The following is a 26,585-nucleotide window of genomic DNA, read 5'->3' as shown; positions in this document are numbered from 1 at the left end:
AGCTGGGTAAGAGAATACACAGCAGAAAAAATAAAGAAATTAAATAAATGAAATACAAGCCATAAAAATAACCAAAATAAAAACTCTGGAAAAATTGGGTATTTTGCTGCAGTTTGTTGTGAATTTGTTTTTGGGGTTTTTTGCCCAACTGTATTTGAATAATGGGAATCTCCAAGGTCTCAGCTCTAGTCTTTTACCATTTCCTCTTTCCTTCTCAGACGCCTCAATTTGTGCTGGCTAATTGCATTTAGAAGTTGCATGGCGGTTGGTAACTGCATTAACCTCGGGAGTCACATCAGGCAGAGACTATTTAAAAACGCACCCCTATAGCGCCAGTTGTATTGTGGGTAATGCCTCTAGGAGGCGTAACCAATCACATCGGAGTGAGACGAAGAGCTCATCATTTATTGGTCACACACTCTTTTCAGCGTCGCTCCACTACCTATTTCCAATACTGCCTCCTTCTGTCCCTATTCCCCTCTTTTCCAATTTCCTCATGTCTGCCTTTTTTTTCTTATTTTATTTTATTTTTCTTAAAAAAAACAAAAAAAACCCCACATACACTGAAACTTCTACTTCCTCAAAACTGCTTGCTGCCAAATGTATTTTTTTTGATGTCACACATCTCAAGATGGACATCTTCTTTTCTCTCATTTAGAGGAGGCGAATAACAGAAAGCCATTTGTTCATAAACTTACCATGGCTTTGGTTATCCATCTTTTTTACTCTGTTACTACAGTCCTGGCTTCTGCCAAACACGGAGGCTAGAATCTGTATATGTGCCAGCACAATGACTCCTGTGTGTTCTATGGCAGTGAGGGTATATGGAGAGCAGCGTGTCTCAGCGAGGGCTTGTTGTTCTGCTAGTTGTTGGACAAGCTCACACACAGGCTGGTGCGTAGGATAAGGACAACCGTGACGGCCATGTCAGGCTGTTGTCCTTTTCTTCTGCAATCTGATGTGTAGGAGGAAGTCAAACAGGCACAAGCACACACACACACATAGAAAGAAAAAAAAATAAATCACACACAAGAGCATACACCCAAGTGAAACAGACTGAGCTTAGTCAGCCTCCAACTTAAGAGAATGGAGGTGTACAGAGGGAAATGCCAGGTGATCTTTGACTTTAAAAAGCTTCACATCACTCAGGTTAAATGCACGCCTTATGTAATATTTGACAATGACAGTGGAGCATGCATAAACAACAACAACAACAATTATTACAGTAAAAACACATGATTAAAAAACAGAAAAAAGGGAAAAATAGTGATGCATTTATGCGACATATACCCTTCATTGTGATGACCATAGCAAATTGTGGTTCACTCAACCCAGTTTGCTAATCTAGTAAAGCGGTGTGAATCATAATTATTGCTCTGTCAAACAGTCATGTGGAGCTTTACATCTGCTGCTGTCCAGACTTCCCATCAGAAACCTCCCAACTGAAAGCTGAAGGTCTGAAGCAGCAGGGGAGCATTCAACATATAACAACATGAGCAGCGCTCCTGTTTAACTGATGAGAGAAACTAAATCATTTACCTCATCACAGATGTGGGAGAACCCGCAGCAACTGTGAAGTGCATGCAGACAGCTGTGATTAAGCTTCTGTAATAAACCCTTAAGTGTTTAGATGTACTTAAGTTTAACACTCTGGCTAAGACAGACTAAGGTAAAAACAGAGAAGCATGGTAGATTTTTTTTTTTTAAAGGAGTTAAAATCATAAGCAACATGCTTGAATAGAAAGACACAGATGGTGTTTCAACCATGACTCTATTAAATTCATATTGGTGACACAAAGGAGCAAATACTCGAATCATAATAGTAAACTACTAAATTTGATTTCACTAACAGAATTCTAAAACATCCCACACACATTTTCAACCCTGCAACAAAAAAAATCTACAATTTTAACACAGTTGGGTAGCTGCGATGAGTGTACCACCAATTCATTAAATAACCAAATGTAAAACAAGATCACAATCCCCTTCTGCTTGTGTGTTTAACAAAGGCAAGAAAATATTTTTAGGGTGTTTTCACACTTTAACCTCTTGGTTTCGTATCCTTTCACACAAAGACAAATCCAAGTGAACAAATGTCCCACAGAAGTACACTCGGTCTGCTTACTGGCCTGAAGTGTCTCAGAAATAAGCAACAAAAGTAAACACAGGAAGACTGTTTTTGATTAGTGGATAAACAGATAATCTACAATTATTTTATGCTACAGTTTGTGTACATCTATAGAACTTTTCCAACAGCCAGATTGCTTTTTGTTCACGGATGCATCAGTTATTTACTTCAAATATGTAATGTACGCCCGAGCTGGGTTAGATCGAGATGATGTAAGCGAACCCTTTTGGAGCTCAACTGGAACCAGACTGAGAGCACCTCCTCCAAAGGGCCATGATGCGGTTGTGCTGGTACCATTTTTCGCAAAGAGGAAAATGAATCTGACTTCTAAATAGCAAAGGTGTGAAAGAACATTATGCTGTCAAAGTCAAGCTGCTTTCCCAATCCAAATGCACAGAGGAAAATAATAAAATGTCAAATCTAACCTTTTCTCCTACATACTAAGGATCTTCCCGCGGTTTGGAGCCATTCCATAATTTAGTGGACATAATCCAGAATGTGTGCAGTGGTGGCTAATTATCATTTGCACAGGTGAAATATTGGTCTTTTGGGACCAAGCAGAGAAACCTTTTCAGTTGATTAATGGCTTTACCTTCATGGAGGATAAAAAAGTCACAAACTTTCTATCTACCCCCTGCCTAAAAAAAAGAAACAACCCCTTTCAGATAAAGAGAAGCAGGTATCACATTTCAAGTAGTCAATAACACACAGTTGTTGTATCCATCTGATAGACAATACAAGATGTTAAACAAAAGGTCACAGTATCGTGCAGAATAATGTCCAGGTTCATGACTGAAACTACTTCCCTTTAGGCAGCAGGTGTTAAGTTCCACATTAAAACCTTTCCCTGCTCTTTGTACAGAAAGACGACAGTGGATGAAACATATCACCTTGAGTAAGACTTAATACAGTACTCAGGGCACAGATTACTGTGCAGCCTTCTTCCCCTACAATTAACCCAGCCACCCCACTGCCAGACACTCACACAGGCATATCCCTTCTGTCTCCCTTTCTATCTCCCTTCCTACATGCCTATATGTCTTTCATAATACTCCCTGCTTACGATCATCCTTTGACACTACCCTTGAAACACAATTCCTCAAAGGCACCATCAGCAAAGGGGTTTTTTAAATACATCAGAGGGAGAGCAAATTAGAGAAAGGGGCTGGGGTTGATGATGAATAGAAACAGACACGTGACAGTATGAAAGCCAGACGAATGTGCTATAGAAGAGAAATAGGAGGGTGAGAGGAGGGAGAACAAGGTATTGTTTGCTCACAGCGGTCCAGGGAGGTAAGCAGCTGCCAGGGGAATACACAGGGACTCAAAGGCACAGTAGAGGAAAGGGGAAAAAATGGAGACCCTGCTGCGTACCCCTGACCCTAGAAACTGGGTTAAGAGGTTAGAGACACAGAAAGAGGCTCAGATAACAGTCCCTCAACACCTCCGCTCACATACTCTGTCTAGCGCTCTCTCACACACTGATCTATAAATACTGTGTGCTATCAGCACTGCTGTTTCACAGTGCCCTGCAACTGAGCCCTGCCCCACATTCAGATCATACTGCTCATGCTAGAAAATACAAACCACTGAAGTCCTAATAATAACTTATTTGGTGAAAAAGAAAGCTAAACTAACCATTGATCTTCTAGGCAAACAATGTCTTTGCAATGGTGACTCAAAAAGTATGCAAATATTTGCATTTCTCAGCTCGCAGTGATACTGTGCTTTCATCCCATCGGAATCTGCTTTGACCTTAAAAGGAAGGTCAGTCGTGAGAGAAATAAAGGCATGAAGTTATGGGGGGAATGGAGTGACAGCTGTGTCTTCAGTACTGCCTTTTGGGTAGATGTGTGTATGACTCTGGAAAATAAGGAGCGGGAGAGGGGAAACTACTGACTGCTACAGTCTCACATTCTGCCAGTACACTGAAAGAGCCCACGGCAATAGATAAATGGGTGGTGTGGGAATACCTGTGTGGATGCGTCTTGGTTTTCCCCCTGTTCAAAACAGGTGGGAAATATATGACAATGTAGTGGAGGGGAAAGCCTTTCAATGCATGTTTCAGTGTGCGCAGGTGCTTTTTTTTACAATTATAATTATCCTAACAGTCACTGATCAAACTGTTATATCATTACGCCAAAATGGATGTTTTTTTGTTGCTTTTTTTTTTTAGCTAATTTGATTTAATAAATTAAAGTTTTCAAATTTCTGCTAGCAGCTATCATAAGCAGTAGAATATACAGTAATGTGAAAAAGTCTTAAGCCACTCCACATGTCTTTATATTTGGGTCCCAAGGTATCACACTTTCTTGTATTTTTTAAGTGCTCTTGAGCAAAAGTTCTCCAGCCTTTTCACCAATTTTCCATCCAGTTCTTGTACCTGATCATTTTCAGGGGAATGCATTTTTTTTGTTTGTTAAGCCACTCAAAACTGACCTATGAATCATTCAAGCATTAAAAAGGCACCTAACACAAAGGATGAAATCATCCATCATGTTCATCGATGGGCTAGCCTCCCTAGAGCACTACATTACTGTAGCAGTTCGAGATCATCTTGACAGGAAATGGAAACAGAAGGCAGCCAAAGAAGAGCTTTGAATGTCTCAAGAATGCCTTGAAAACTATTGTTGAAGATTTTTTAAAGAAATGACAAGAAAGGCTGTGTTGAAGAATAAAGTTCATACCAAATACTGACTTTCAAGATGTTATGTGTACATGTTTCAAATTGCTGCACGTAGTTCCCATCCTAGCAAAATATAAAGAAATGAGGGGTGACTCAAGACTTCTGCACAGTACTGTATATCTGTGAAGTGGCACATAAACTGCACTGCTGCAAAGGTTAGATTAGTGCTAATGAACCTCTGTTTGAAAGGTGCAAAGTAAACCTCCTCTGCCTAAGCTGAATGCTAATTCAGTATAAAATCTTCCAATTATGTTTCTGTATGCGTATCACAGATGTCACATTAGCTGCATGCTCATGCTCAGCTACACACAGTTTTAGTACCTGTGGTACCGAGATGTGGTTTGACTGCGTGTGTGTGTGTGCATAAGCTTGTTTCTGTGTGTACACGTGCGCTCTTAGAGACTCACCAGTGAGGTTGGTGCGTGCACTGTAGGATCCCAGGTACCGCCCGTCTGTATTGGGTGTGTAACACTCAAACAGACCTTGGTCCTTGGCCTGCACTTTGGTGATGTGCAGCACAGCTGAGTCACTGCTCAGCTTCTCCACAAAGATCTCCCCACTAGTCACCCTCTGGGAATATACGGCATAGGCATAGTTTTTCGTAGCTGTGCTCACAATGCGAATCTCCCGGTCTGGTACTGAAGGGAGGTACATGGACCACTCGAAGTTCTGCTCCGTCCCCTCTTTGTAGCCCGTCACGTTGCACCAGATGGTCACGTGTGAGCCTTCAGTCCGTACGAGCGGCCCACTCTGCACCGTTACCACTCGCTGAGCCACAGCGACACCGGCTAGAGATGGAGAGGTAGTGGGAGCAAGGGAGGAGTGGACAGGGTGAAGGCAGGGAGAGAGGAAAGAGAGAGCATGGGTTACAAAACTACACTTTAAATATTTAGCATTAACAGAGTTTATGCCCCCCACATCTCCCAGGAATACAGAAACAGTGTGACATGTGCAACTAAGCATTCACGGGTGTGCTTACCAAGGTCGAGGTGTGCACACAGACTCACCCGAACAAGTTCTGAACACCGGTTACCACTTAGAAAAAAGAAAAAGAAAAATCACAGTAGCTCACAGCTATAATCTAATCACGCTCACGGCAATCACACACACTCGCATGTTAACCCTTCCCCACAAGGACAGCACCGCAGCTGTACTACACTGTGGTGAAAGGCAGCCATCTGGGAGTCAGGACGGAGGTCAACATGAGCTGGTAAAATGCGTGTCAAGCTGTACAGACTACAGCTGTGGTTGAAACGGATAATAAACACTGGTTGGCCTGATGCATCCCTAATCTTTAGTCCACATCACGAGTAGAGGTGTGAGCAGACAAAGGATTAGAATCAAACCCATAAATCAGCTGGGTTTATATGATCAAACAAATTTATTATGAACAACATATTGGTATCCATGGATACAGTGGTTGCAAGAAATTTTAAGACAGGAATGCCAAATAAACTATTTAGAAAATAGTTGTCGTTATATTTAGTAGTTCTTCCACCAGAAAGCACCAATAGAAATAAAGCTGAAACAGTAATTCTCACTCACTAGGGGGCGGGGATTATAACTTGGTGTTTTATGTTTATGTACAATGCTGCTCAAGTCTTTAAACTCTCTGTGAGTAACTAAGCATTTTATATCCTGCAAAATATATACGTGGCCATTAACATTTTCACTGACATTAATTACATTTCCTAAAGTGTATATTAATTACGCACATTAACACTGAAATGTCTGAGGTCAAATCATACAGATTTATCCGGTACCAACATTGTTCACCATGTTATTCTACTAGCCTGTCATTTGCTAAGAAGGTAGCTTTAAAACATCTCCCCCCTGGATACACACTGCTCTCATTTAAAACAAAAATAATTAGTGAACTAAACCATCACAGAGGACTGCAACAAACTGCGAGCAAACCAAGCCCTTGTCAAGACCGATTATTATCACTCTTTGTAGCCTATATTTAGGCGTACAGCATATGTGAAGTTTGCCTTAACTCCTTATACACCCACATGCACACACACACACACAAAACCACACATATCAAACACACACACAGAGAACATTCGCCATTCAGGGAACAACTACAAACATCCCTCTCATTGGGGCCAGAGACAACAGAGCATTTACACATACCCCCAAATCCAGACAGAGTGACAAGTACGCTGTTTCCTGTCTGCACAAGCAACTGGGGATTGCAGCTGTGTTTTCATGTGTGGGTGCATGTGTGTGTGTGTGTGTGTGTGTGTGTGTGTGTGTAAGAAAGAAAGTCTGTAAGAGGCTGTGTCTGTAGGCACAATGCTCAGCATTAATAATTCACTAGAACAGCTTTTTAACTTTAACATCCTCACTCTTACCATAGTAACTTTCTCTCACACTTGCACTACACCCGTCCTTTCATTCACTGTTAGCGCGGGTCCATTAACACCCATGTTTGCCTATCCAAGTGATCCACTGTGCACGCCTCGCGACAAAAAGGTCAATCTTGTAGAAAAACAAAGGCCCTTTTGCAAATCGCGCTCGCAGAGTCTGCGAAACGTAGATGAACGGGAGGAAAAGTTACGATGATTTTGCTGTAGGAGAATACTTTCAATAGAGTCAGAGCAAGCATCGTTATCTAGATGAGGGGCTCGTGTGTTGTTTTGTTTTCCTTGCTTCCTGAGATTCCTGAGCACATTCCACAAATGAACAAGTTTTACAAATCTATTATTGTGGGTCCCTCACTTTAGTACTCTATGAAATCAGTTAGACTGGAGTGAAAACTGATTAAAATAATCATTCCTCAAGGCGAGGATTTCAAAACTGTATGCCTTCATAATTATGAAAGCAGCCACTGTAAATAGGTTGACCTTTTCTTTAAAGAGAATTGAAAAACAAAACACAAAAAAACTCAAGTTAAACTGTTCAAACACCACAATTATGTTGTGCTATTATTGTGTTACTATAGAAACAAGATAAAAGTTCGGAATCTCATTGTAGCTTCCGGTAAGGTCACCAAGCCTTGCTAAGTTCCTGTGCGAATATTATAGAAATACTATACAAGACTTGAAATGACAAACTAGTGTTCCAATTCCACTCTTAATAATGCTGCACTCGTAAGCAGTGTGTGTGGGGGTCATAATCATATTGACATTTTGAATGCGGTCTTGAGTCATTTTTCATAACGCATCGACAATGCTTTATTTACACATTCAATCAATAACACACAACCCATTTAGGCAAGTCATCTTTTGTTTGAACATGGAAACGGAAAAGTCACTAAGCAAAATATTTATCCCCGGATTTCTGTGGAGCCCCCCTGGGGGTCATGTGGTAGAGGAAAAATAATTAGATGAGGATCCACAGGAATGGATTAATAAACCGCGCACACCAGTCAGATAGGGAATTCAACATGTTTTCATTTATTATTTATTATATTTTCGTTGATAAACTTGCATACTTGTTTATCCAATTTGTATGCAATCTGTGCCGTCAGCTTTTTTCTGCTAATCTGCCAGCTTTGCACATCTTTTTGGACCTGCACATACAGCTGTACCACACTGCAATGAATCATAACCTGTTAAAAATTTGGCAACTGACTTTTACTTGATATAAAAAATGTTTCTACAGAGAGAAAGCATTAAGCACTCAAGACTTAAAACAAGACAGAACATCTACAATGAAATGTGCTGACAAAATCTGGCTGACCACAGCATGGAATGTAGTATGTAAGAGCAGGAGCCATCAGTAATGACTCAGACCTTGGTTCCCCCAGTGTTTCTTTGCTGTGATGTCAGTGTGCTAATCTGGCGGCACCCGGTCTACCCAAATCCAAGTCTGTACTGCTGCATTAGTGCTCCTCACGCTGCAGCTTCTCACCTAGAACTGCTGAAAACATATTACTCATACATCCAGAAAAAGAAGGAGGAAAAAAAAAAACCATACGACTCATACTGTGTTGGTGCACTAAGAGCTTTCCTCCACTTGCCTGTCTCCTGTCATCCTCATGAAACAAGCTTCTCCTCATTTCTGATTACTCTCACTCCCTTCCTCCATGTTTCACCAATCATCAATCCTCCCCTTCGTCCTGCCCCTGCAGTCTCTCTTTCTCTGGATATTCCTGTCTCTTTTCTGTGCCTCACGCTTCTCTGCATCTTTTCAAGCAGGATTTAAGCAGCTCTGTGAAACTTCAAAGTGCCCATCGCTCTGCAGGCTGTTTAGAAAGGATGACAATGACAAACCAAACCCTGCAGACCTTCAACTGATCGCTCTATTCCACCACCCTTCCACAGTAATCCTGAGCCCGCAACCTCCCCCCCACCTCCCAACTTTTTCACCTCTGGCTGCGCTGCCTTGATCTCCAAGTGTCCATATTTGTTCAACAAGGCCTCAGATATTCTATTATTAACGCTCATCTCCATCTTTGCATACCACAGATGTCCTGCTTTGCTACCTTTTTCCTTCTCTGGTATTCCTTTCCTGTATCTCATGCCTCATCATAGCTGGCCCATTGCTTCCCATACAACTTTGGTGCAAGCAAAAACATGTGTCCCATGTCAGGTGATGAAGAATGACCACAAGCAAGCTGACCTTCCTGTTGATCAGTTGGAGGATATAGCAAATGGGAGCAAATGATTGCAAATGCACAGACACACACACACACACAAACAGAGAGAGAGGGAGAGAGAGAGAGCGAGAGAGAGAGAAAGCTGCAAAGAGGATTAAGCTAAGAAGAAGGGGGGGGTTAAACACTAATCCAATCATTCGTGGCCAGTGTCTTATTCTCAGCGGAAACAGCAGTGAGGCCACTCGCATTCATTCATACCTACACCTCACATCATCACTCTTCTATGACACATGATAATTATACACCTTGAAAGGTGTATAATAAAAAACACTGTAGGGCGTAAGTAATATAGAGGGCATTTTCACAGCGGTGCAAACACATGCTAATGTAGAGAACAGAGCTGTCCATCAACGATTCTCACTTTGCTTCAATTTTTAATTACATACCCACACGCGTAAATACAGATTATATTCTATATGTGCACACAGGGACGCCCATAAAAAGTTTAAGCAACCTAACGAGGATCAGCCTAACGTAGTTCCTTCATCCCAACCGCAGTCAGGCTATACAATACCCACACAGTATAAATACTGTTTAAAAATGATGTATATTATTATCACTTCCACTGTACTTTACGTATATATCAAAAAGAAAAATCTTGGTGTATTTTACTGTATATAGTAACCATCTGCATCTCTAATTCACCTATTCTTCCCTTTTGCTGCTGTAACAAGTGAATTTCGCCAGTGTGGGACTGAATAAAGTATATGTCTCTGTTTATGATATAAAGGTGAGGCGTCAGCCTTGCTTTACTAATATAATATATGAGGTTAAATTACTGTGAATTCATAACACTTGATAGACTGCTCTAATACAAAAAAAGTAGATTAGACTCCTTTTAAATGCATTTATTCAATTGCCTTATTCTGAGTGAATAGATACTATCAGATTTTCTCAGCGAGAATAAAAGCTCTGGCTTTTTCACATGAGAGGTTTTTATATTTCTGTGTTGTTTGTTTTGTTAAGAGGTTTACTCCTCTCGGTTGAAGCAGGTTGTTTCTCAGGTGGAAAAAGGTGGTCACAACTCCAAACATCTATCCATCCATCCATTTTCTTAACCTGTTATCCAATTCTATGTCGCATAGGGGCTGGAGCCTATTTCAGCTGTCATCAGACAAAAGGCAGAGTACACCCTGGATAGGTCGCTAGTTGATTACAGGGCTAACACGTAGAGACAGACAATCATTCACGCTCACATTCGTACCTATAGCCACTTTAGAATCACCAGTTAAACTAACCTACTCAGAGCCCACACAGGCGCAGCGAGAACATGTAAACTCCACTCTACCACAATCCCACCGTATAGCTCCAATCATTTCTTGATGCAGATAGAAGACTTTTTTGCTGTTCTGCAGTAGAGATAGAAATCATAGTCTAACAATAGTAATATATGTCCACAATAATGATGACATCACAATACACTGATTCTGTGATACTGCATTCACTGCAAGAAAATCATCTCTATAACTGGAGGAGTAAAAAACAGCCTCAAAAAGGCAAAAATGTATTTTTTTACCCTCTGCACCATTGCATCAATGACTTTATGTATTATTATTATTTAATTTTAATAACGTGTCAGTTGAACTTCTCAGTTCTCTGATTAGCTTCTCCCCCCACTGACTGCTGTTTCCCCTTTGTGAGTTCCTTGTTTTTCTTCACAGCAAGTTGGTTTACTTGTGTTTACTTCACCTTCAATCATTTGGTAATCTCCACCACAAGAAATCATGAAATATTGACTAATAAGGTTGCAACTTAGCATGAATTATTAATATTACAGGGAGATACGCAATGCATAAAACTAAATAAGTTCTGTGACTATTTTAGTTTAGCGCACAGTGGTTTGAAGCATGAACTGGGATTATAGCTAGTGTTTGATATACTGCCGGCCCTTAACCTTCACCCTAATGCTTTTCGGCAAAAACTACTTAGGAAAGTTGAACAGAAGACCGTCTAATGAGTGAGCGAAACACGACTTAAACATATGAACATGCTACATATAAAAAAGTGCACGACATCAGTGTCCAGTTTGCCCAAGGGAGGTTCAAAATGATCCAGAGTAAGGCAGCAATAAGAAGAGCAAAGGATTACACGGGGAGCAGAGAAGAAAAAGAGCGAAAGGGGAAGAACGGTTGCCTCCAGGTTGCAGAACATTACAAAATGCACAAAGCTTTTGAATATATATTTTATTAAGTACACCTTGGGGTTTGGACCCCCTTTTGCCTCAGGAGCTGATGATATAAATCTTCTGTTCCACAACATCCCAAAGGTGCTCAATTAGATTGAGATCTGGTGACTGTGGAGGCCATTTGAGTACAGTGAACTCATTGTCATGTTGAAGAAAGCAGTTTTAGATAGTTTGAGCTTTGTGACATGATGCAATATCCTGATGGAAGTAGCATTCAGAGGATGGGTACACTGTGGAGCTATACTTTCATGTTTTAATGCCTAATTCTGATCCAACCATCTGAACGTTGTAGCAGAAATCGAGACTAATCTGACCAGGCAACATTTTTCCAATCTTCTAATGGCCAGTTTTGGTGAGTCTAGCCTTAGTTTCCTGTTCTTAGCTGATAGGTGAGGCGTCTGGTGTAGTCTTCTGCTGTGGTAGTCTGTCTGTTTCAAGGTTCATCACTTTTTGTATTCAAAGATTCTCTTCTGCATACATTGGTTTTAACAAGTGGTTATTTGAGTTGCCGTTGCCTCCATATCAGCTTGAAGCAGTCTGGCCATTTTGCTTTGGCATCAACAAGGCATTTTCACCCAGAGAACTGCTGCTCACTTGAGATTTTCTCATTTTCAGACCATTCTCTGTAAGCCCTAGAGATGGTGGTGCAGGAAAATCCCAGTAGATCAGCAATTACAGACTCAAACGAGCCCATCTGATCCTAACAACCATTCAAGGTCGCTTAAACCACCTTTCTTTCCAGTTCTGGTGCTCAGATTGAACTTCATCAGGTCATCTTACCATTGTGCACATGCTTAAACGCATGGCCTAAATGCTGCCATGCAATTGGCTACTTAAATATGTGCATTAACCTGCATTTGAACAGGTGTACCTAACAAAGTGGCCAGTGAGTGTGTAGGCATGCTGCTAAATAATGTGCTGCCATTTGTGTTACAGAAAGAAATAAAGACCAAAGAGCGATGACGAATATTTTCCTGTCCACTCTTCCCTGCACTCATTAACCATACTCCAAAATCACTCTGTATATTTCTCCCTCTAGGCCCCTGAAAGCATTTGACCCTGTTAACATCATTACCAGAGACAGCAAGAGTGCCAAAGACACAGAGAGATTCCAAGATGAGGCAAAACAGAAGGAAAGAAGATCAATGAAGAGAGATTTTTTTTTGATGCAAGAGGGGTACATTAGCAGTCAGTAAGGGTATGATCATCTTACAATACAAATTCTTGCCTCTTTCTCAAAACTGTCCAACAAAATAAACCTTTACATGCTAAATCATATTGTGCGCCGCAAAAAGCACGATTGTATTTTTGTAATGCCTCTTATGTGAAAGTGTCTGTGCAAAAGAAATGTGATTTAACAGACTAAAATTCTTCACATTGCCTCTGCAGAAGAAATTTAACATTCGGCTTGTCAGGCTTTCCACATGGCACTATGTAATCATCCAAATGTAAACCCAGCAATAGATTGATGACAATACCCGACTTTATTTCCTACAGTTTTCTCATCGTATTGGAGAGGCTCTAGACAGCATCGAATATTGCAATTCAGGCCTCGTCCTCTTACTCCTCTTGCCATCCGTGTCGTTCCTGCAGTGATAATCATGGCGTGTGTCAGATTGTAGAAGTCGCTGCAGCAGGGCTGTTATTAACAACCTCTGACCCTTGTTCCAGCTTCAGAATCTTTAATATTGACAGCCTCATTAAGTGGGACTTTTTTTTTTAAATGACAGGAGAGGGAGCGTCTTTTCTTTTGTACTTAAGTGAAAAACTAAATGTTTTCCCTCAAGGCACTGTCGAACAAACATCTGAGTGACAGGAAGAGATGGCAAAAAAAAAAAGAAAAGAAAAAAAAGAAAAAGCAAGTGTTACGTCTTCCACGAGAGGTCAGTTACATAGGCCGGCTGATCAATCCAACTGCTGACAAACAGCTACAACAACTGCCCATTACACCCACACACTTCTAATCACAGCGAGAACGACAGAGTACAGGATGTCCACGGGGTTGGTAGAACAGCAGTTCAACTGTATGTCACCATCTTGTCTTTGTATGTGTCAAGTAAAGAGACAGAGGTGATGTTAGTAGTACATAGGAAATGATTGCAAGATTTAAAAAAAGAAAGAAAAGAGTAATAATAAATAACAGATACACAGGCCCAAATTCACTGAGGGGTAGATGTGTTAAATGGGAGAAAACAAAGCCAGAGGGCAAGAAGAGGATCAGACGTAAACTAACTCGCACATTTTTGTATATATGTAAGTGAATAAGTGTGCACTTCAATTCTGTGTACGCATTTATGCTCCCTCTAAACTTTGTGCGCAGACTTCACAGGCAAGTACCTTGTGTAGTCTTGTTTAGTTCCATTTTTATTTTGCATATATTTGTGTGTATGTGTGTGTGTGTGTGTGTGTGTGTGTGTGTGTGTGTGTTTTAATTTATATTTATTTATTTATTTTGTGGGGGGAAACACAAGTGAGACGGAGCCAATTTTTGGGAGAAATTGTTTGACATTTCATGAAATACAAATGTGTCCATGTGTGAATGAATACTTATTTGCTTTCCTGCTCTTTCAGGAGACCTGAAGTAAATGTGGTGAGCATAAGATTGCAGGCAGCAGCCAGTTAGGTTAGTCTGAGTGTTCGGTTATAACAACAAATAAAGCTCACAAATAAAAACAAGTTACACCCTTCAGACCAACGCGTCATAAAACAAGACCAAGTTGCAGTTTTCCAGAAAGTTGTACATCTTTTATTTAAAAAATAAATATCTCGTAGTTAACTGTATAGTGATTTCAAAACCTTGTGTCGTTATTATTATGTGGAGATGAAACATAGAATTAGTTCACTGATAACAGAGTTATCTGCTATGCATTGCCTAGACAAATAGCCATTGGATCCAATCTTGTATCCGGATTCAAAGACAATGATTTTAAGACAATAGAATTTTTTTTTTATGCCATTCAAGTCTTACTGCATTCAAATCAATCATGCTATAGTCTCCATTTCTATAACTCCCATCCAATTCTCAAATCTCAGTGTAAACTAGGACTCCTGCTTTGAATCACACCTGGGTCATGCTGTCCTCACGCCTCACTATGCTAACTAGTTCTAATTTATGGGCCTCCTGGGCTGTAGCAGTCATGACCTCACCTGCGCTGTTGCTCGTAACAGCTGGTGAGACCAGGATGGAAGCCGAGGGGGGTTCCTAATTCCTACGTCTGCGTCAATATGGTACTGAATGCTCGAAGTGTGAGTGGCCACTACACTATAAATGGAACCAAGCATTAAGGATACGCCTGCTTAGCTGAAATGTAATTTTTCAGTGTGTGGGCTGATTCATATTTTCTCCTCTCCATTTCCGGTGCTGGCATTATTCGTCAGTAGTGTCAACAGCGCAGAGCAGATCATAATCTATCCTTCTCGACAGAACAGCTGCCTCTTCATCCTCCCTCCTACACCCTCAGCTGCTTCGCCTTCTTGTTGGACCATGTCGGAAAAAGAGCTTTTAAGTTTTATTGTTTTATCCAGAGAGATCATACGGAACGGATAATCAACACACAGTCACTACCGTGACATACACAGCTAGAGCAGTAGCTTGACATATAAATTTAATTAAAACCTTAAACGTGTGCGTGAAGGTCATTCCTTAACAACGGTGCATAATGATTAAAAACAGAGCTGGCTAGTAATGCTTTCTCTTCCACTCTTCAGCCAAGGCTACAGTAAATTCAAAGGAACCTATTATGCAGGCATTTCCTAATTTCTGTCATAAACCTGTATAATAGTGGATGCTCATAAACTCTTTCCCCGCCAAAGCATTGTTTACTAGTGACTCACGAATCACTAATGAGTCAAGGTGTCTTTGCTCTATGATTTATATCACAAAAAAAGAGCAGAAAGTTGGATTTTTAACACTATCTCATGACATGATTGCTGCAACATGTAATTACCGGTGATGACGGTGTTTAATGTGGTCAAAGGATCAGTTACTCACACCAGCCTATGTACAAGCAATCCCTGTGACCCAAAAGCTTCAAACTTCCCTAAATGCTTGGTTCCCCTTATTTTTTCCTATTCTTGGCTCAGAGATGATGACAGAGAGCGTCCTAATATGGTCATCTTGGTTCAAATCTGCTGTTTATGAGGGAAAGCCAATCAGAAGACCGTTAACTTGAAAAGAAGGGGGAAAGGGGCTGCAACAAGGCCCAGAATGGGATAAAGATGGATTTTTTTTTTTTAACTTTAAATAATGAAAGCAGAGTCTAAGAATAAAAATATGCCATTGGAAATTATATAAATATAACAGGTCCATATCAGGTGTTTGAAATGCTTTTCTAGAAATGTGGGACTCCTGAATTATGGAATCTGGGTTACTGAAAGGCAGGGTAAACACATACAGTGTAACAGATGGCTGCAGTCAGTGTAGACTGATGAACAGAACTTGAAGCAGGGCCGTCTGTGCCACATTGAGGTGTCTACATTAATAGCTAAAAGTGACAATTTTTCCATGGCAAATATAGCCATAATTCCAACTACTGTTAGTCATTGTGAGGAAGACAAAGGCGTCTGGACAGAGGACAGAGGTAGTCTGTCTGGGCCATTCATATCTACGTGTACACACACAAACACACCTTCAGTGCACTTAGTGCTTCCATCTACACCCCACCCCAAATGCATTAACTCTATGTGGACACCTGCTACCACACTAACCTCCTCTTCCCCAACCCCCCAGTCATAACCAACCTGATTCCCTCCTCCCACACACACACACACACACACACACACACACACACACACACACACACACACACATATCCCCCACCCGGTCTGAATGACAAAGCATTGTGGTCTCAGAGCTACGCCCAAACCAAGCTATTCCTCCAGAAATAAGACTAAAGAAAATATATAAAATAATAATAAATCTGTACACAATATATGCAGTCCTGACTAACTCTTACAGAAGAGTTGAATGTTCGCGTTAATTGTCGCAAAAGAAAATGTAGCTATAAAAACCGCACAGCTATCTCTGGTCATTATCCATCTTGTACTTGTGTACAATTATGCCTGACAGCTGCGTCTACTTTATGTACACTGGTTAGTTTTTTTTGTATGACTGGCAACTTGCTATCAGTTCCCACGTTTGTGCATTAAGCCGCAGATTGGAAAGAAAACTAATTAACTATTAATTACTCTACTTCAAACAGACTTTTTCTGCCATTGTCAGTCATTTTGCCTCTCAGGCAATGAAAGACATGCGCTTGTAAATTCATGCATTTATGCATAAGCAATTAGACAGACAAACACACACATACACACGCCAGCACATCTTTGGTTTTATGTGTAAAAGCGAGCGCCGTAACAGAACATAGCGGCAAAGGGAGTCAAGCGCTCTTCATTATTAGGCGAGGGGAATGTTGAAGGCAAAGAAACCTTCATATAGACATTTAATTATGCGCACGTGCTTCTTTAAACGCGGGCATAGAGATGAGTGTCTGTCAGACGATGAGGACGGGGGGGTGCATGGGGAGCGGTCGCCATAGTTACACCGCCTGGTGTGCATCCCACCCGCGTGGGATCTGCTCGGGTGGAGGATCAAGCAGGGAGCAGGGGAGTGTAGCAGCGTGGAAGGACAGCAACTCAGTACTGTGGGTACTTGTGTGTGTGTGTGTGTGTGTGTGTGTATGTGTGTGTGTGTGTGTGTGTGTGTGTGTGCGTGTGTGTGGAGGAGTGAAGTGGAATCCTCTTGTCAACCAGTCATCATGACTCCTAACACAGAATCGCAAAACGGGAGGAGTCGGCAAAACCCCCAGGGATTTGGGGTGGGGGTTTGTTGGTCTTATAACTAAGCAATAATGGTGCATGTAAATAGACCCACGCAAATGCGATTGTTAAACATAGCACCTTCCCCTGAAACTCCAAAGATAAATATCTGGTTTGGATCACACTTGAGGGCAGTTTCTAATTAGTGCTCTTTGAAGAAGGGGTGGGCTGGGCACAGTATTGTTTAAAATGGAGTGGGGGATGGAGGTCAGGGGCTATTCACTGGAGGAGGAGGAGAAGCAGGAGGAGGAGGGGGAGGCAGCTGGAGTACCTTTTAAGCGTGTGAGTGAGGAGAAGCAGGGGCACGTATGCAAATCAGCCCCAAAGAACACTTAAACAGTTTACAAACTGAATGGCTAAAGGGATGTTGTTGGGATGTTATCGCAAAGCACGAGATTGGATCTGAGGCGTGAATAAGCGAACAGGCCCGGCAATGAGAATGTGGCAGAGTTATGATGTAAGGAAAGGCCTGACAGTTTACCAGAGATACCGCAGCAGAGTTAAGATCAGACACAAAGCAGACGCTGCCTCTGCTCTGTCTCCAGCTCCAGCCACTTTCCTCATTCGCCGTGGCAGGCAGGAAGTCTCCTACAAGAACTCTGGTTGTCTTCAGTCACTTATCTCACCATGTTGGAGAAAGACAACTCAGATGTGGGTCACGGGGAGGTGGGGGTACGTATAGGGAACTTTTGTTTTAAATGTATTGTGAGCACTAAAAGTTTGCTCAGTTTTCTGATGTCTTCTGGATGTTCCCTTAGAAGGAAACCTGAGTTTAATTGCAGCTTTTCATCAGACAATGCAGACAGAGGAGGGCAAATGACAACAGACAACACTGATGTTGTAGGAAAACTGTGGTCACAATTGGGTACGAGCAAATGGGTAGTAGACTGTGGAGTCTATTACAGGGCAACAATTCCTTGGCCTGAGAACATGCATACCAGCCAGTATCTGACTTGCTTTTAGGTACACATGACACAGGAAGTTCCCAGAAGACAAAACATTTCCATACTGGCACAATCACAAAACACCACTCATGCAGCTCTATTGATCCATGCCTAATGAGACATCTTAGTCATAATGTTGACCGACGAATAGCTTCTGTTTTCATTATACATCCCAACTTTAATGAATATTTACTGGGAACTTATCACACAGTTTGTGGATGATAGCCAAGCTGTCAGTCTTGTTTCTGCTTTGGTAGTCCCCCCCCCCCCCCCCCCCCTCTGTCGAGTCAACAATGTTATGATATGAAAAAACAATAGCACAAAAGGCATCCTGTCATGGGTATACACAAAGAGATGGGTCTGGTGTTTATGATGCAAACAAGCGTGCGTGCAACTACAGAATACAGCAGGCACAGAAAATAACAAGGGGAGCAAACAGCGCTGCAATCAGACAGCTGCACAAGCTCGTATTCCCCCTAACAGAGAGAAATTGGTCCTCTGACTCTGGCGACAACAGCAGGAAAAAAAATAATAATGAGGAACAAATCTTGGGACTCGCACCAAAAATTCCCATACCATAAACATAGATCAGCTATGCAAACAGCTAGCCGATGAGTTATTGCTTTCTGCCTCAGTGTCTAGACGGCACTGTCTCTTGTGTCAGCTGAGGCTTAAACACACATGAAATGCATTCCCCCGTGCTGTAACAGCTGACTCAAGGTGCTCAGCATGAGGACGCACTGGTTTGACCGCAAACAAGCTGTAATGCGCGTAATTTTCGGATGGGGGGCTTCAGCTGTTGTTCTTATTCGGGACAGAGGAGAGGCGGGGTGGGCATCAGGGAGTGGCACGGCAAACTTTGAATCCCAACAAAATTTGAAATGCCTGAGTCAGCATCAGTGACATTAGCACGGTCCTTGAAAGCGTGGGAGTATAATGGATCACATTCAATGTGTATAATCTGTTTAATGAGAGAAGATTACATTTGCAAAAGATGTGTTGTGAAAATATACTTATATGATCAAGGATTACTTTCAAATGTGTCCATTTTTCATGAAAAGCATTGCTATTAATTGATGATGATGATTAATAATGTAACAATACTGCTTTTGTAAGGATAGTTTGAATGAATCAAGAATAAAAGATGAATATCCAAGGACTTTTCTTTTTGCTCTTAATATAGATGGTTGAGATGGTTAAAAACAGAAAAGAACATGAAACATTTTGTGGTTTTATCAATTTTTCTACTAAAAAGAAACTTTTTTTTTCAGTAAATCAAGTATTCCTCTGACAACTTTTGTTTTTGACAATGCAGTTCAATCATTTTATTTGTAAACAGTTAATGACGCAATGACGTAGCATCTTACTTCTCCTCAAAGGGAACCCATTATTACAGTAAACAAGGCCAGGGTTTCAAATAATGAGGTCAGCATTATGTATAAGTAGGCCATACGAGTCAAAAGCTCAAGCTTTAGACTAATTTAAATGTTCAGTTTACAGCAGATTTATTTTCTGCTCTTTGACCTGCACGATGTCGACAACCTCTTTGGGACATGTACTTCTTCCCATTAATCTGGCATCTGAACATGTTGGCCTCATGTATGAATGTGTATCTTGGTTGCAGTTCAGTGAAAGTTGCAATGGCAATGTTACTATGTTATGGACGATGACTTTAACAACTATGTCATGAAATAATAAAAACTGTTGATACAAGACACCCATTGTTGGTCAGGTTCAGAGGCTAACTCTGTGGAAACTAATTTCAAAGACAGGAAATAAACAGGCAATTTATTGAAACATGCAATGGAAATACTATATATAAAGCCATAAACAAGTTGGTGTAATTCTTACAAGCTTGAAAGTCAACACAGGCACAATAACTGGACTGAAATTAGTGAAAACACGGCCAATGTCCAGAGAAAAACTTTGAAATTCCTTCAGAAAATCTGGTGAACAATTGCTCAAGAACACCTTAAAAAATCTACACGAAAGTCTGGCTTCATGTCTCCATATAGAGAAATGAATGATGTCTTGAGACTTTTGCACAGTAGTGTATCTGCTGTTCAAATCTTCTGTTTGCAAGAGGCAGCCAATCTGAATAAAGTTGGTCTTAAAAGGGAGGATGACTCTGAAGAGGTGTGATTTAAAATGACACAAAGATTCTGGAAAAGAAAGTAATGGGTCCCCTTGAAACCTGCATCATAATATCACTTATAACAGTTATGTGCAATTGTCTTGATGAGTCAATTTCATATGCAAGATTCCTAATTTCTTTCTCTGTTAATTATACAGTTTGTTCACATTAAGAAATGCAAACATTGTAATGAGCTTGTCTGGAATGAAAAATGAGATCAAAGTAGAACTACTTTCAAGCATTTGCGACAATTGTCACGGCACCATATGGACAATCAAATCTGCACTTGAATGGCTGCAAGTACCGCCCTTCTATTACTGTTAAAAACACAGGGGGGGAAAAAGGAACACTACACATTAGATATGTCTAAACTGATAATGAGCTTATAAGTACCTTCATTTTCTTTGATTGGGCCGGTTTTAGAGGGCCAGCTTGATAAAGGGTTGGCTGATAAGCACAAAGTTTGATGGTGTTACAACAAGTACTTAAAACTTTTCTCTTTTCGATCAATAGCACTGTAATGAGCCTGGATAACAGGCTATGGTTTCAGTTTCTCTACCGACTTGAAACAAGTGATCAAAAAATAGCATCAAAATCCTCACAAGAGAAGAAGGGAGATGGCTCAAAGGAAAAAAGAAAACAGCCACCACACACACCACCATCATACCATCACTTTTGAAAGTTTTACTTCCTCCACTAAAACTTCATATTTCTGCTGATCTTTTTCCCAAAGGATACCATTTCTGCTTTTTTAATTTGTTTTCCTTACAATCCTAATAGCAGAAGGAAGAGACTATTGAGTGAATGAAGCTCCATTATCACAGTCCAGTAAGGACAATTTACTGTAGTCAGACCTGAAAAGCTACTTTGCCGTGTTTAAAAATGAATGCAGACAATACATGATTAGCATGCCAATGTGTTAGGAAAAAAAAAAAGTCACAAAACTGTGATGATACAGCAGGGTTATATGTTTAATGTTTTGTAGCAAGCTACGTTCAAGTGCTCCCTCTTAAGGGCCCACCGCAGCCGCTAGACCAGCATATCTGAGATATATAGCACACTTGATAGGCCAATGTGTAAACCACAAATGCTTAAACCATTATACTATAGATCCACTTCTTCATAGTTTGTAAGGGATGAGCTAAAACATAAATCATTGGTATGGAGTTTGTAGTACCTGATTTTATCGATGTTACATAGCTATACTAGGTATACTACACATTAAAAACCTGTATTACTCCCTTCCCATCCCCATAACTAACCGTCTCATGCAGGTTTATGCAAATTCATTCATAACATGTTTAAGCGTCATGTGAACAAAGTAAAAACAGAGCTTGTTATGCAAGTTGGAAGAAATATTCGACAAATACAGAGATACAAAATGTGAAACACACACACAGGCGTCAGGATTTTGCTCTAAACAGTGTGAAGCTGCTCTTAGACCAGCTCAACAGAACCAATGGCAGCTCATCAGAACCTAAGCATCCACTGGCCGCTCTTCTATCAACCCAGTAAACGGAAACCACTGAGGCATTTCACAGTTAAACTAGCCAGCCTCGCACATATCACACTTCCAGTTTAGTTACATAAACTGGAACATGTTGGATACCAAGTTGCCTGCCCGGTTTCAAACATACTCACACAAACAGAAGAACGCCCGCACAAAGCACACACACTCTTACACCACACCAAAAGCATGACATCTTTCTCGCTCTCTGTAGGAGAGAAGGAAGACATTCTGTTTGTAAAGCTAATAAATATTCATTCCTTCAGGCGACTCCTTTTATAAGCTTTATATCATATACCCTGGTGCCACAAATAAACACACACACACACACACACCCACACCCCCACACACACTCGTACCTGGTTGCAAACTCAGCAGCATAAATAAGCCAATATAACATTTGCCTGCCAAAAAAATGTGTAAGTGGCACCTCTGTCTTTAATAATGACTGATACAGCCTTCATCTATCACAGCTGTCAGCCATCTTTATTATGTTCTTCTTTATCACACACACACAAACAAACACTAAAACATAAAAAAAGTAAGTTCAAACATGTGCTTGCTGACACAGTGCGAATGAATCACACAGCTGATCACACACCGCCAGACAAGTACCTCTAACCTACCACAGCTGCTTGTGTATGCAAGTAGATGACAGATAGACAAATGATATGAAAGTATATGGCAGTGCATATACTAGTGATGCATTATCAATATAGCAATACCAGTACTGCTGATATGAAATATAAGTATATTTTTCCTTCAGACACATTATTTAGTTATTTAGTTCATGGCTCTGATGGCTGTAAAAGTGCAGGACAGGTATAGAATTTGAAATCATTGCGAACAGAGATGATTCAAGTAGGAAAATTTAAAAAGTTCCTGATGCCATCATGCTGATTTAAATTACCACTTCTATTTTGGAATAACTGAACTTGACTGCTTGCCAGTTGACTGCCACCCCAATATTTTTTTTCTGTCTTCTCGAGGGGGATTGGTTTATAATGTCAGCTAACAGTGAAAAATACCAATCACAAGTTACCAAAGCCTAAAGACATGTCATGCTTTTGTTTGACTAGCAGTCTAATCCCACAGACATTGTTTACAGAACAATCAGAATAGTCTGAAAAGACTCCAATTTAAAGAGCCAGAGCCAGAGAATTTGCACTTTTGTTAACACACTGGTTCCAGATAATTTACTCTGAGTCTATAATTTTTCAGTTGTGGTGATTTTCTGCCTTTGGTTTGGACTATGTCCCAATTGTCAGGTTCACATTACTGATAATGTTGGCAATAATAGCATTAGTATCATGTTAAACACTGTTACTTCAGCAGGAGCCACACAGACAGTTGTTACATTTTACTGTCTCCCTCCTTGCACCCAAAAGCTTCTTCGCCACCTTGAAGGGCTTCCAAATTGAATCATGATTATGCAACATGAAAACCCCTCTCTTATCCCTCTTTACCACCAATATCTCATCTGTACTGTGACCGTGTGAAGGCCAACGCATCTCACATTCGAATTGGGAAACCTGCACAGAGGCCCGATCCTAGTGAAAGTGACTCACGATGTGCTGAAAGGGGATGAGAAGCAAGGCACAGGCTGGTAATCCTCTTGGCCAAGTGGGGGCCTCCAGCAGGCCGACTTCCACTCCCACTCCCGCCCGCCCCCTCCTCTGTGCCCCCCCTCAGCAGTGCTGACAGGCCACCCAGTCCAGGAACAGAAAAGCCATCTGGTGTTTGTTTGGGACAGTTCACAGGCAGGATGAAATGTATATGTGTGTGTCAGCAGTGATGTCTGCATGAATGTTTGTATCAGTGTGTGTGTGGTGTGTGTGTCATCAATGTGTCTAAACTTGCATTTGCAGGAAGGTCTCATAAATTACACTAAGTGACAAATGGTTTTTATGATGATGACTTACTGTAAAGCAGAGCAGGCACTGGGTGACATCAGAATCTATTATGCACAGATCCAGGTGTGTCTATATTATGTGCATCTATACGGGATGTACTGGTACACGTGTGTGTGGCAACAGCAGCTGGTTGCCTATATGATCAATCCATTTAACACTGCAGGACTGTATAAGCTTAGTCTCTAACTAAAGACCAAATATCACATTAACCTAGTTCACCGTGTACACACACACACACACACACACACACACACACACACACACACACACACACACACACACAGCTGTTCACGGGCATCTGTTATTATTGCAGCGATTTAACCGATGTAGTCTACTTCCACCTGACTCAGAATGACTACTAGCCCAGTTCCTCTGCCTGTAAAGCGGTCTATTGACATGTCTCATACAGGTGTGCAGCGAAACAGCAGATGCCGTTTTTATCTCGGAAATCTGAGCACTGATAAAAATAAATAAATAAATAAAAATCAGATAACAAACGCAGTCTGAAAGCTTTTTTCCCCTTCTTTTTTCAGATGACTTACCAAGCAGCGCGCAGACTAGAAGGAGCGCACCGGTTGCCATTGTATGTGTGTGTGTTGCTCCGCTGATCCACTTTTAATATCCCCTCCTTTTAGATGAGAAGCCGGTGGAGTCTGACAGTGTGGTCAGCTGCTGGTCCTGAATCAGAAAATAAGGAGGTCTACAAAACCCCGGAGGCAAGAAGAAGAAAAAAAAGCTTCCTTGAGAGTCAAATCCACAGCCGGCGGCTTTCCAAATGTGCGACCCACCTCTCTACAACGTCCTTCTGTTTAAAATAAATAAATAAATAAAAAGCCTCGGATGTCGTTTCCTCTCGCCTTTACCCTCACCTATCTGTTTTTATCGCGGACGATGAAGTGTGCGTATGCCCGGCGCCTAGGCGACCCAACCCACTCACTCGCAGCACCGGCTCACTACGCATCCGAGACTGCGGAGGCGATTCGCACTCGCAGCCTCCTCAGTAAAAACTAAAAGTCCGGCGTGACTCCTGCGTATCTCGATACACGAAGGGGGGCGGGGAGTGCTGACGGTTTTGGGAGTCAGACTGGAATAAGTCCCGGATAATTTTCCTTCTCCTTCACTGATGGGAGCGCAAGATCACGAGCAAGCAGTCCAAGCAGGCTCTGGTTTTTTCCACGGCAAATCCCGTAGACCTTACAATCAATCTCTCCACTATCGCTCCGCAGAAAGCCCAATGGGCGGGCGCTCCACATGAGGCAAGCAAGGCTTTATACTCTGTATAAAAAACCCCCACATCAGATTGATCACAATACTCTAACCCAAAATAAGTGATTTGAAGTTGTTACTGCCAATTCAAGTGGGCATTGCGTCCTAATTTAAGACACTATGCGTCTAAATCTTGACAAGGTTATTAAAAGGTTTTACGAGCTCAAACAAATGAGGCAGTTCATCCCCAGAAAGAAACAACCCAACCCGTTGCTTCTCCTCTCCGGAGGTTATTTCCTTGTTTTCTGCCTGACCAAGCACTTTGGCAGTTTGAAAACTTGAAAGCGTGCTGCCTTGCTCCACCCCTAAAACCACGCCCCGGCCGTGTGGGTCTGGGGTGCAGTGGGACAAGGACGCATTTGCATTTGTTTATTGAAATTCTAGGGCAGGCCGTTGATAGATTGAATAGGTTAATCGGAGTGGAGGGCAATTAAGCCCCTTAAGCTACCAGTTTTCCCAGCTTTTTATTTACAGGGTAGAGTTCAACCACTTTTTTTGAGGTAGACACGAATTGTTCGCGCAACATCTGTTTACTGCATATTAAACGCATGATGATTATCACTTGAAAAATAAAATATCAGGTTATTCTTTGATGGTGTTTGTTTATTTTGTGCCGATCACAAATGTCGCCATCTCATGTATAATTTACAAAGCAGTCTGCGTGTTATAGACAGATTTTGTACCTCTCCTTCCCCTCACCCCACTTCTCCATACACCACCTGCGTTACACACAACTGGCAATCAACATAATGAGGTGCCACTCTGTTTGGGAACTGCAGAAAAATATCTGAGAAAAAAACGCAGTTCACCTTTCATGGGTTGAAACTCCATCCCTCTTTGAATCAGATTATGAGAACATAAACCACGCATCGCTTTGACATAAGCACAGATTTATTGATTTTCGTGACGCTGCTGCATTATTAGCAGGATCTAAAATAGACAGGGTGAATGGGAGTTTGCTGGGAGACAGAAAATAGCACAAGTGGAATAAAACTGCTCGGGTGAGAAGCTGTGAAGTGAGAGAGCTGCTCTCTGAAAAATTGAATTGAAAAGCCCAAAAAGCTCTAACTTAGTAAAACTCTAAGCTCCCTCCTGTGTAGCACATAAATAAATGAGTAGGCCTTTTGCATGTGCGTACAAAAAAAAAAATGCAATTGCAGTGGACCCATCTGTTATTTTCTTCATCAGCTGGGAATTGCAAGTTCCGAAACCGCCTGAATGCAACATGAAAACCATTTTTTTGGAAAGCAGTAAAAATGATTCTCTTCTCCTTTCGCCTTCGGATTTGAGCTCAAATGAAACTTAACGAACAACCGGTGACACGGGTGTGGGTCCTGAACAACAGCCAGAGACAGAGGGAGAGATGTTTACAGAGCACAAGTGCGTCAATAAACCGTAA

General features: G+C 41.3%; 1 protein-coding gene across 1 annotated transcript in view; it reads right to left on the bottom strand.

Annotated features, from left to right (window-relative positions):
- igsf3 (immunoglobulin superfamily, member 3) overlaps positions 1 to 25,041 on the bottom strand; it is a 76,326-nt gene extending 51,285 nt beyond the window's left edge. Inside the window, exons 1-2 of the mRNA XM_063498552.1 lie at positions 24,463 to 25,041; positions 5,222 to 5,602 (exon numbers count right to left, since the gene is read on the bottom strand). Coding sequence (XP_063354622.1) covers positions 5,222 to 5,602; positions 24,463 to 24,502 — 421 coding nt within the window. The 5' untranslated portion in view covers positions 24,503 to 25,041. The remainder of the gene's footprint in view (positions 1 to 5,221; positions 5,603 to 24,462) is intronic.
- Positions 25,042 to 26,585: the final 1,544 nt, after the last annotated feature.

This window comes from Pelmatolapia mariae, linkage group LG16_19 (assembly GCF_036321145.2).
Source record: "Pelmatolapia mariae isolate MD_Pm_ZW linkage group LG16_19, Pm_UMD_F_2, whole genome shotgun sequence".
Classification (NCBI taxonomy): Eukaryota; Metazoa; Chordata; class Actinopteri; order Cichliformes; family Cichlidae; genus Pelmatolapia; species Pelmatolapia mariae.
The sequence above is the reverse complement of the archived record's forward strand: the minus strand, read 5'-3'. Positions and strand labels throughout refer to the sequence as shown.